Consider the following 12,475-nt stretch of genomic DNA (forward strand, 5'->3'; position numbering starts at 1 on the left):
TGCCACTTGGAAGCTCAGTGGTTTTCTCACTGAATTCCAGGTTCCAGGGATGGGAGATGAACTCTGGAAAGATGTGTGCCCAGAGCCAAGATCACTTCCCTCCACAAGAGTTCAGAGCTCCCCTGACGCTACCCCTCTTCCACTCCAAGCTGCAGGGAGAAAGACTTGTGCTGTCACAAACACATCCCAGACACACACACACACACACACACACACACACACACACACACACACACACAAACCTTTTTCTTTTTGGTTGACATCAACTGGTTGTGGGTTCCTCCTGGGCATCTAGAGGAGGTCAGACTGACCATCTCAGCTTTGACCCTCTCGTAGCTGCCGTAGCCACGACTCCCTTCTGGTCTCCACCTAGTTCATCCCTTGGAATAAAGGATTCTATTCCTTTACCTGTGAACCCACTGGGGCACCTTCCATGATAGTCTTGTGTCCAACGGTGCCAAAGCAAAGACCTTTCAGGGTTGGTTGTTTGTGACAGTCTCACTGTGTAGCTCTGGTTGGCCTTGAACTCACTATGTAGTCCAGGCTGGCTTTGAAGTCTCAGAGAACCTCCTGCCTCTGCCACCTGAGAGCTGGGATTAAAGACATTCACCATTGGGCCCCACTGACTTTTCAGATTTAAACTACACAATAACCTTATGCCTTTATTTTCCCCCTTTTAGTCTAATAAAAGGCTCATTTTCTTACAATAAAAAAACTATATGTAATATATCAACTATGAAAATTATTAGGTAAGAGCTACATATGTATAAAGTATTTTACTATCTATCAATTTCTATCATCCTAAACAATTTAAATTTAACTAGGAGACTAAGTATCTAGTCTTCAACACCATCAGAGATTTAAGAAAGAAAAATATTACCTAAATATATAGGAAGTGCAAACAAGGAGCTTCCAAAAGCCTGGCTATATCAGTCAGTAGAACATGAGACTCTTACTCTCAGGGTTGTGGGTTCAAGCCCCACGTTGGGCACCGATTGTTGAAGTTATTTATACAAAATGGTGTTTGTTTCTCTTATGTATTAACCCAGATATCATACAAGCAGTTGAGACTCTTTTATAATACAAGGCTTCACAACACAATCTGAGCAGCTTAAGTCTGTTCTTAACCCTCTGTGCTGTTTTATATTACTCCCAGCAACAGTTGCACTTTATAGCTTTCCTTGGTACCAGTTCCTTCCTCTTGATCTTCCTTGGACCTCTACCCCGGGCTGAATCCCCTGGCTCCATCCTCTACTTCCTCTTCTAACTCCTCCCTCTCATGACTGGCAGGAAGTTCAGTCCTAGTCCCTCCCTTGCTCACTGATTGGCTGTAGGCTGCTTTGACATACCAGGGAGACAAATTGGGGAGCAGAATTTACACAACATTTAGGCAGGAAATCAGAATTTAAACTACACAATAACTTGATGCCTGTACCCATGGCCAGCCTACTTTGCTTTGTTCTCCATCCCACACATGCCTATTCCAGCTCTGGAGGGAGGAACTACAAGGGAAACTGAGGCACAGACGTGTCACATATATCTTACCTGCTGCTTCAAAGCCCCTCAGTTCCGTCTCTCCATCGAGTCCTTGGCTGTTTCTTCTGGGGTGGCTGAGGATCCCATGGGACCCCCCCCACAGAATCTGAGTCTGACCCCAGTAGACAGCAGCCCAGGACATGAACAGGCTCCCAGAAGGTGGCCAGAGGGGCCACAGTGCATGAGTTCATGATGAGGGATGAACTTGGACCAGTGAGAGGTAGGAGGGTAGTCTTACTGCTCAGCCTGTTGCGAAAAGCTCAGGTTTCCAGGAGACCCAGCTGGCCTTCAATAGAGGATGGGTACAAAGGAAGATGAGTAAATGAATGGCCCTCAATGGAGGACAAGCTGCTGGGGTGTGGTGGAGAGGGGACACAGAGGGTGACCCAAGTCACTGGCAATGATGTCTCTTCGTCACATCCCTTCCTCTCTGACATTCTGTATCCTCCCCATTAACAGGGGGGTGGAAACTGTAGTCATTTTTCACCCTTCCCATCTCAGTTCCCATGAAGTAAATGGCACCATCCCCTCCCACCCCACCCACAGCCAAGTCAGAATGGTACAGGGATGGAGGGGGCAGGATACTGAGCTGCGAAGAGGTCGCTGCAGTGCCTGGATCCAGCCATGCCAGAAGCTTGTTAGTCCTTGATCATTTTAGGAAGATGTCAGTCAAATTCCCCATTTGTACTGTCGTGCTAATTCAGGCTTACTGTTACAATTTACTGTAAAAACAAGACAGTGTAGCCAAGGGGTGCACAGCCCAGGATCCTCAGGGGCTCTGCCTTTCACATGTAAGGCTCTGTGTGTGTGTGTGTGTGTGTGTGTGTGTGAGAGAGAGAGAGAGAGAGAGAGAGAGAGAGAGAACACTATTGCTGCTCACAGAGCCAGGGTGCCAGGTAATTCACAGACATATTAAAGCAGGTCCATTGCCAATTTTCCTCTTAGGTGTGCCCTACCTTTTAGGCCTCATGTAGAGAGACCATTTTGCCTTCTCTGCTTGTCCTTGCTGGAGTGGCTTCTAGGAGTCTGTGGTGGTAAACTGGTCTCACGATGTTTTAATGAAGATTTTCCATCTTGAGCTTCATATATGGGTCTATCTGTTCATATGCTCAATTTTACATTTCTATGTGAGTGTGCGGGTCTCTGAGGTACCAGGCCTCTTCCTGCCTTCAAGGAGCTTGTGGTTTATCGGGTAAGGGAAGGTACTGATGGTTTTAGGCCAGTTTTCAGGTGATTGTATGTGTTTGGATGGCACCCTTCTACAGACCAGATAATCCTCTAAGGAAGAGAGCCTGGTCTAAGCAAGCTGGAGTGAATGTGGCTTATCTGTGGCCAAAGGGAAGGCAGAGTCAGTGGGTGAGACCCTGGGTGTGAGGGAAATAGCAACCGTGTGCCAAGCCCTGTACTCAGCTTCCTGACATCCGCTCAAGCCAGCCTGGAGTTTTCGTCTCATCTCACCGGTGGAGAAACAGGCTCAGAGGAGTAAAGTCCCGTCCTGGACAGAAAGGGGATCTGGGTCTACCGCTGTGCAGGATGCTGGAGCCTGGAGTGGAGAGGGGCGCTGGACGTTGTTGCGCTGTCTCGGGTGGCATCTTCTCTCATCTTCCCTCCCAGTCTCAGCTGCATCCATCTCCATCTCTACATCTAATACATTTTGCACTTGGTACCAAGGATGAGCCAATGGTAAAGTCTTAGTACCAGGAACGTCTCCCTCCATCCCTACAGCATCCATTCTTCCTCCCAAGTTGTAGTTTACTTCTTCCTTTGAGAACTGCCCCCTCCCCCATCTCTGTCTCTCTCTCTCTGTCTCTGTCTCTCTCTGTCTCTGTCTCTCTCTCTCTCTCTCTCTCTCTCTCTCTCTCTCTCTCTCTCTCTCTCTCTCTCTGTGTCTACATATACCTATGCTGGGGATTAACCCCAGGGTCTTGCATATGTTAGGAAAACACTAAGTTATCCCTTAGCCCTTAAATTTCGTTTTGTTTTGAGACAAGGTCTCAGTCGCCCAAGCCCTACCTTGACCTTACTCCAAAACCCAGGCAGGCCTTGGGCTTGTGATCCTCTTGCCCCTGCCATCTGCGTAGCTGATAGTCCTGGCCTGCACCACCAGCAATTTATTTGTTGCTGTTACTGTCCAGGAGGACTTGCTACAGTACACATGTGGAGGTCAGATTTAGGAAGTCCGTTTTCCCCCTTCCCCCTTCGCACGGGACCTGGGAATTGAACTCAGGTCTCTAGGCTTTCACAGCAAGCTCCCCTGCCTGCTAAGGCATCCCATGGGCCCACAGACTGTTTATCCTTCTCTGGCTCTGGAATATTTTAACCACCCTGAAAACCAAGGGGTCTCACATGACGTCGCTGAAGCCAATCGTAATCTGGCCTACCTTGCTAGGCTCAAGAACTGGGCGTGATCCAAACACAGTATTCCCGATGTTGCTTGTGGATCACTAAGCTGTAAGTATCAGATTCCATCTACCAGGAGCTACATAATAGAGCCTGAGAAAAATGAAAACCCGAGGCAACTGGCTGAGACCAGCCCCCTCCCTCTGTGCTGGCTAGTTTTAGATCAACTTGACACAGGCTAGAGTCATTTGAGAGATGCAAACCTCAATTGAGAAAGTGCCTCCATAAGACTGGGCATCTTACTAATTAATTTTCCTAATTAATGATTGATGTGGGAAGGCCCTGGGGTTAAGAAAGCAGACTGTGAAAGCTATGGAAAGCAAGCCAGTAAGCGGCACCTCTCTATGGCCTCTGCATCAGCTCCTGCCTCCAGGTTCCTGCCTGTATGAGTTCCTGCCCTGACTTCCGTCAACGATGAACAGTGCTGTGGAATCATAAGCAAAGCAAACCCTTTCTTCTGTAACATGATTTTGGTCATGATGTTTCATCACAGCAGTAGTAACCCTAAGACACCCTCTGTGACCACCTTATATGGGCAATAGCTACCTTCCCCCCCCCCCCCCCCCCCCCGCTTTCCCTTTGAATGATTATCAAGATAATACAGGAATGCTAAGTAATCAGGACAGAAGAGCCTGTGGAGGAGAGCAGACTCCTGCTCTGCTCCCGCTTCGCGCCAGCTTCACTGAGAACAAACCGTTTCACCTACTTCCTTCTGTGTGTTCCATGACACAAGTTAACGCCTTTATCCACCTCTTTCGTGGCTTCTAACTTTAGACCAACACCCATGGTAAGAAGCGTGAGAATTGAGCTCACCTGTGGCCCTACCCTACTCCTTCCTTGTCTCTGGGACAGAGGCCCATTCAGCCCACGTCTTCCTGCCCCCACCTCCCGAATCCTGCAGTCACAGCCATACGCCAACACCCCAGCTCTAGCATAGTCCTTTTCATCCTCCGAGTTTACAGGACACCCAGAGTCTAGAGCCTGCTTTCCTCTGGCTCAGTGTCCTCTCTTTGGAGTTAACTTTAGACGTATTTTTGTTTTAAATCCTTCCCACCACCCACCCCCCCCACCCCCAAGGCAGGGTTTCTCTGTGTAGCCTTGGCCATCCTGGACTCTCTTTGTAGACCGGGCTGGCCTCGAACTCACAGAGATCCACCTGCCTCCCTCCCGTCGAGTGCCGGGATTAAAGGTGTGCACCACCACTACGCCTGACTGGGCCACCTGTCATTTTTTGCCCTGTCCATGTTATTGTCTCTTCCACTTCACAACCAAAGTTGTTATGGTTTTGGCCACAAGTTAACTCACGAAAAAGCAAGCTGGGGTGTAGCTTAGGGGTAGAGCACTCACTTTGCACGCCGGAGACCCTTGGTCTCGTCAACAGCGACTTCCTGGGACTATGATTGCCAGGTACTGTTCACTATAACCCGCCCTCTGGTGTGTGTGTGTGTGTGTGTGTGTGTGTGTGTGTGTGTGTTGTACTAGGGGTGGAAGCCAGAGCCTTATCTTTGCTTGGCAAATGCTCTAGCACTGAGCACCCCCTTTGGCCCTAAACTCCCCCTTTAAACAATGCTGGTTTGATCTCTGTTTGTTGCGTACGGCTCGTGTGTCTTAACTTTCACATTCAGTCTTTGTTCACTATGGAGGTTTGGATGAGTATGGCCTCCTGTAGGCCCACTCGGTAGGCTACTTAGGAAGGCTTAGGAGGCAGGGCCTTGGTGGAGAAGGCGTGTCACTGGGAGTGGGCTTTGAAGTTTCAAAAGCCCATGCCAGGCCCAGTCTCTTCCTCTGCCTGCTGCCTGCTGCCTTTGGATCAGGATGTGAGCTCTTGGCTACTACTCCATCGCCAGGCCTGCCTGCTTCCTGCCGTGGTGGTCATAGACTCACCCTCTGAAACTGTAAGCAAAGCCCCAAAGAAATGCTTTCTTCTATAATCTGCCTTGGTCATGGTGTCTCATCACAGCACTAGAATAGTAGCTAAGACACCGACTTAGATGAAATGTGTCCGCGTGCTCTCAAACTCACGCCCAGGACCAGATTCCTGGGGCCCAGAGGAAGTGTCGAGCAAAGCCCTATGCTCTGAAAGGAACTTTATGCCTGGCCGAGTCCTCTGCTGTCCCTGTCTTGAAATCCGTGATGGTGTCTAACCAAAGCTTGCTAGGGGAAGCCTGAACCCTCTGAGGAATGTTCTCCCTTCCAGAGCTGGCCAGGAGGAAGACAGGGTTTCCAGGCAGGTGCTGAAGCAGCCGAGGGGCCCTGGGCCCAAGTGGTAATGCTGGGAATGCACAGACCTTTGTCAGTTCTGATGAGAAAGGATTCCCACATTACGAAGCAGCCCATGTCCCAGGATCTGCCTGTGCGTGTCCTAGGGCTTACAACTGGCAGGTCCTGCATTCAAGTGTGAGTTCCTAGATCTCAGACTTTAGAGCCTTTTACTCTGCCAGGCTGCAGGCGCAGTCTACCTGGGAATGCATGCAGACCCAGTTTGCTGTGTTCTTTGGTGAGGAATCTGCCTGCTTTAAGCCACTTACCTTAGGGGTCCAGTGAGGAAGGTGAAAAGCTTTGAAAGTACCAACTAAGCAGAATCTGCAACCAGTGCAAGGGGATGGCAGGCCTTTATAGACAGATTTCGACCAATCAGTGCAACATGAGCGAATTCTAATACCAAATGGTATGGTGGTGGCACACGCCTGTAATCCTGCACTGAGAGGCCATGGCTGGAGGATTGAAGGGTCAAGGCTAGCCTGGATTACAAAGTGAGATTTTGCCTCAAAATAAGAAATACATACATACATAAACATATATTTTATACATATATGTTTATACATATATGTACACACATACATGCTATATACATCACATGTATGTATATAGACATCATTTTCTGTTTTTTGGGTTTTTGTTTTTGTTTTGCTTTTTGAGACAAGGTTTCTCTGTGTAGCCTTGACTGTCCTAGACTCACTTTGTAGACCAGGCTGACCTCGAACTCATAGTGATCTGCCTGCCTCTGCCTCCCAAGCGCTGGGATTAAAGGTGTGCACCACCACCACCCGGCCCATTTTCAGTTTTTTTTCATGAATCAATTTGCATAATAAGACCCAGTCTCAAAACCAGTATCAAATACACACACACAACAATGGTTGCTGTCACTCTCTCACACACACGCACACACACTCATGAGAAGTGTCCACCACGTGTAGTCTCCTGACAGAATCCAATGCCAAAACAAACCCCAGAGCACACACAACCCTGACCCAGCCTCTAATGCCTAAGTGCTCATTTACAGGAGAAGCAGCGGACAGAGGGACCTGTCGGACTACACCACAGAGCAGCAATCAGCAAAGTCCAGATACAGCCCGACGCCACAAAACAGCCTGGCTTCTCCCACGAAATAAACCGCAAACAAAGAAAACCAAAAAACCTTGAGACCAGAAGAGGCTCGGGAGACGTACCGAGCAGTGGCAATGTGCAGGCATCATTTGGGTCTAAACCTAAACGGACAAAAAGCAATTCAGCAATAAACAGAAACCACGCATCAAGCGGGTCTTTGCTAATAGTGGGGATAATTGATCACTTTAGCGTGCTAATGGGGGGTGTCACGTGGTTCCTGACAGGCTTTTTGTCAGGATCAGTCCTTGTGGGGACACATACCAAAATATTTATATATGAGATGATGTCATCCCTGGGGTTTGTTTCAGAACAGCACCAAGGATGTGGAGGGAACGGGAGGGACTATAGAACGCAGAGCAGACTGAGCACAGATGATGTCACATTGAGTGGAGAGGCCAAGGCTTGATCTGGTTTTATGTCTAAGTTTATTACCTGTTTTCAGTACTGGAGAGTCAAACCTAGGGCCTTGCATGTATATACTAGGAAGTAAGGTTCTTTTCTTTTTTTTTTTTTTTTTTAGTCCTAGCACTCAGGAGGGTCAACGGAGATGGATAAAGAGATTGAGGCCAGCTTGGGCTACATAGCTAGACTCTGTCTTAAAGAAAAGAAATAAAAATGAAAAAGCCTCTTGTGGCCTGTGGCAGGTTATCTGTGGGAGGGACATTTGAGGAAGGCCTGCCATGCCTCCAGGGGCACAGCAGCACTGATTTAGGGTTACCGTATTGTCCCCTGACCAGGCTGAGCCTTAGAAGTTCTACTCACTGGCAACCAGGCCCAGGCTCACATCAAAAGAGAGCTTTCTTCACGTCTGGATGAGCTCATGGCTCTGGACACTGGAACTGGTCCTGGCCTACAGTTCAGGCGCTCTTCCCTCCCACCCCTCAGGCACGTCCTGGGCCATGTCAGGCCATCTGGCCACCAGCACGGGCTGGAGAAGGTGCAGCAGCTGGTGGGAACTTTTGTGCCTTCGCAAACACACTTCTCAAAGCTTCCTTGGTGCTGATAGGCCAGGGCCAGGCCAGGATCCAGTGACTAGGAGGGTCAGCAAGCGAATCCCAGTCTCTCTTCAGGAGTACTTCTGCAGACAGGGAACACTGAGGATGCCGGTGACCAATTTGCTACCTGACTGTGACCCTAGCTTCTCCATCCAATAGGAGGCAGCTCAGTGTCTCTCTGTGGAGCACTGTTTATCTTTGGGGGAGGAGCAATGCTTCCTGGATAATAGTCTCAGACCCCTGCCCATTTGCAGCCTCTGTCACCATGGCAACCCAAAGAGTGCTATCTGCTTCCAACCATCCCTGACTTGCAGATCGCTGTGGGTCTTTAGGAGTTTGGCCACCCTTGTAAACCCTTTGCCGCTTGATAACTCAAGTCAAGTTGGAGAAGAGGCGGGGGAGAAGCTCTGAGTGACGTCTTCACTCAGCCCTGCACAAACAGGAGATCACAATGGTTCTTGAAGTGAAAGCAAGACTTTGCATGGTGCCCAAGTGCCAGGACGGCCCAAGTGAGAGGAGCCAAACTCTTCAGCGGGAGGATTCCTCACCTCTGGACCCCAAGGGGGCAGGGAGGAGTATTTATAGAAGTGCAGAAATGCCCTGTGCCCCAGGGTTTGGTGTGGACTACGGACCCATTCGGCAGAGGCAAGGCATCCACTGTGGATGACAGGGAGTTAGCGAAGCTCAGCAAACAGGGTAGAAACGTGCCTGCCATCTAGAGAAGGAGCCGGGTCTCCACCCTAGTCCCTGTGGACTGAGAAAGCACAGATGCCTATGTGTGAGTCAGAAACTGTCTCACTCCTCCCGGGTCAAACGCAAGGAATGCAACTGAACAGCTGGGGCTTCTTGCCCTGGTGGTGCCCAGTGGGAGAGGGATTTGGACAGTGACAGTGAGGGAGTGAGCTACCCAGAGTTCTTAAGCTATATAAGGACACCGTGTGCATGCCCATGTAAGCACAGGCCCATCTTTCTTTCTTTCCTTCCTTTCTTTCCCCTCCCTTTTTTCCTTCCTTCCTTCTCCCCCTTTCTTTCCTTTTATCAACTCAACAAGACAATCTATGCCGGCTGTTTAAGGATGAGCAAATCCTTTACCCATGGGACACATCTATAACCCAATAGATCCAGTGAGGAAAAGAAGAAGAAGAAGAAGAAGAAGAAGAAGAAGAAGAAGAAGAAGAAGAAGAAGAAGAAGAAGAAGAAGAAGAAGAAAGTGCTCTCTAAACAAGAGTATGAGATAGCCCGAGTATGTGTGGGAGGGTCCTGAGGGACCAGAACAAAGGCCCCGTAGGATGGATGTCTGAGGGCGGCTAGGGTTGAGTTTCCCATGGGCCTAGGCTATCCACACAGCTGCCCTGCCAACAATCTCTCTGCCCTTTGGGAGACTTTTGATCTACCAGAGTCTGCCTGGCACCTCCTGCCACATTCTGCTAGCAGATGGGCAGTGGTCCTAACCCAGCCAGTAAGCATGTCCAGACTTCCCAGTCTCAAATAGGATGGCCGTGACAGTTGGAGTCCTCACTCCAGCTGCGCCCCACCATACAATGCCACCTAGCTTTCTGTCAGCCCTTTTCCAACATGGGGCCTGCTGGGCCGGTCTTGGCTTCCACTCATGACCAGGAACGGTGGGTTTGGGCTTTTCAGAGGCCACGCTTTAACGAGGGTCAGAGGAGAGAGAGAGGCTTCTCTGAATCTCAGGCGTGGTAGTTCTTCACACAGCTGCCTCTGTGTGGCTCTCTCACACAGGGTCCTCGGCAAGCTCCCTTTCAAGCAAGCTGGAGTGCAGCCCTGGCAGGCCTTACAGGGAGGAAATGCCAGCCGCATTTCTGTAAGCCTGGTTCAGCCTCCCCAGGGACCCTCAGGCAGCCCTAACGTTTCCTCTGAGGCGTGTCGGTGGTGTGGGCCTGGCCAGCCAGGGTGGGCCTCGGGCAGGGCCTGTGACTCAGGACTAGTCAGACTGAGGTAGGATGTCAGTCAGCACTATTCACTGGGCTGTAAGAACTCTCACTCTTCTATTTATAGGCAACTGCTGGCCTAGCCTGACGGGAGGAAATGACCAGCACTACCAGAACACCAGGAGAATGGGAAGAGCAAGTCAGGAACCAAGACTGAGAGAGGGCTGCACAGCGTCAGTCAGTTGGCCTCCGTAGGAGGAGAGGGCCTTCCAGGCTCGGACCAGCTCTTCGGACTCTAGAAAGGCCAAGGCTAGCCCAGGCCAGATGATGGGCCTGGATGGCCACACAAGTTGAATAACTGATGTAAAATACTAGGGACAGTGGCACACAATTACAATTCCAGCACTGGGGAGGCAGAGACAGGCAAAGCACCCGGGACTCACCAGCCAGCCAGCCAAGCCTACCCTGTCAGCTTCTGTAAAGCTTGGTCTACATAGCAAGTTCTGAACCAGCCAGGGCTACGTGGCGAAACCCTTCCTCAAACAAACCAAGCAGTGGTAGACATTAGGTGACTTGGCCACGCACAAGCAGGCGGAGGACCTTCTAGACCAGTGGTTCTTAACCTTCTTGAGGCTGTGACGTTTTAATAGGGTTCCTCATGTTGTGGTGACCCCTCCCCCAACCATATAATCATCTCATTGCCACTTCAAAATTGTAATTTTGTTATTGTTATAAATCATAATGTAAATATCTAATATATAGGTTATGATATATGTGACCCCAAAGGGGTCCCACAGGGGAAGGACTGCTATTGTAGACCCTGGTGGAGGAGGTTAAGTGAAGGTAGCACCCAGGGGCCTGGCAGCCTAGGGAATTCACTCTGCGTGTGTATTGGGTCCTAAGTTGCTTCGTCTGTCACAGACGTAACTCATTCTATTTTTTTTTTTCTGGCTGTGAGATTTATTACTGAACAGGATTTGGTAGGGTACAGAAGAGCATCACAGTGGAAGCCCTCCTCAGGAATGCAGGGCCCTCCACTTGTCCAGGGGACCACGATTGGGAATATATTTGACCCCATAGCCATCAGGGATGAGTCACTTCTCAGCAACCATGTCTTCAAACTCATCTGCGTTAAACCTGGTGAAGCCCCACTTCTTTGAGATGTGGATCTTCTGGCGGCCAGGGAACTTGAACTTGGCTCTACGCAGAGCCTCAATCACATGCTCCTTATTCTGCAGCTTAGTGCGGATGGACATGATGACCTGGCCAATGTGAACCCTGGCCACTGTGCCCTGGGGTTTCCCAAAGGCACCATGCATACCTGTCTGCAGCCTGTCAGCCCCAGCACAGGACAACATCTTGTTGATTCGGATGACATGGAAAGGGTGGAGTCTCACTCGAATATGAAAGCCATCCTTGCCACAACTCTTCACCACGTATTTGTTGGCACAGATACGGGCAGCTTCCAGCGCTTCAGAAGAGAGTTGTTCATATTCATCTGACACCATGTGGCCACAAAGTGGGAATTGATCAACTTTTGCCTTTTTTCGTCCCAAGTCAAAGATGCGGATTTTAGCATCAGGGACACCCCGGCAGAAACGAGACTTTGGATACGGCTTGTTCTTACAATACCGGTAACACCGGGCAGGGCGGCGGCCCATAATGACAACTGGATCGTCGGTGGCGCGCCGGAGGAAAAGAAAGCGTAACTCACTCTAAACATCCTGTCCCGGGTCCGGGCAAACTTAGCTCTTAGGAAACTCATAAGGGCTTGAGACCTGTCACATGATGTGTGTGTTTTACAACGTGTGTGTGTGTGTGTGTGTGTGTGTGTGTGTGTATGTGTGTGTGTATGAATGGGTCCCTGAATGTGGGGGGTACAGGTGTTTGAGTGTACACGTGCATGTGAGGGCCAGATGTGTCCTTTCTCAGGAGCCATCACATGATTGGTTTGTTTGAAACAAGGTTTCGCCAGGCGGTGGTGGCGCACGCCTTTAATCCCAGCACTTGGGAGGCAGAGGCAGGTGGATCGCTGTGAGTTTGAGGCCAGCCCGGTCTACAAAGCAAGTCCAGGACAGTCAAGGCTACACAGAGAAACTCTGTCTCAAAAAACAAAACAAAACAAAAAACAAAAAACAAAAACAAAAACAAAAAACAAAAACAAAAAAAAGAAAAGAAAAAAAAGAAAGAAAGAAAGAAAGAATGAAAGAAAGAAAAACGAGGTTTCACCACGTAGCCCTGGCTGGCTCAGGACTCACTAGGTAG

General features: G+C 49.6%; 1 protein-coding gene and 1 long non-coding RNA gene across 2 annotated transcripts; both read right to left on the minus strand.

Moving 5' to 3' along the window:
• Positions 1 to 3: 3 nt before the first annotated feature.
• Positions 4 to 1,815, minus strand: LOC311579695. The gene is made up of 3 exons (XR_014773229.1): positions 1,546 to 1,815; positions 409 to 590; positions 4 to 149 (listed from the first exon to the last, which is right to left on the minus strand). It is a non-coding gene; the product is annotated as an uncharacterized lncRNA (long non-coding RNA).
• Positions 1,816 to 11,148: 9,333 nt separating this feature from the next.
• Positions 11,149 to 11,909, minus strand: LOC311579151 (large ribosomal subunit protein uL16-like). Its single transcript, XM_084749435.1, has one exon. It carries the CDS (start codon positions 11,869 to 11,871, stop codon positions 11,305 to 11,307), a length of 567 nt encoding a protein of 188 aa, XP_084605561.1. The 5' UTR covers positions 11,872 to 11,909; the 3' UTR covers positions 11,149 to 11,304.
• Between the last annotated feature and the right edge of the window lie 566 nt (positions 11,910 to 12,475).

The sequence above is a fragment of the Acomys minous genome (genome assembly GCF_964271855.1).
Source record: "Acomys minous genome assembly, chromosome: 12".
Lineage (NCBI taxonomy): Eukaryota > Metazoa > Chordata > Mammalia > Rodentia > Muridae > Acomys > Acomys minous.

What these genes read in the sequence shown, in the direction of transcription:
- LOC311579151 (XM_084749435.1), bottom strand. Translation starts at nt 11,871, where the DNA reads ATGGGCCGCCGCCCTGCCCGGTGTTACCGGTATTGTAAGAACAAGCCG.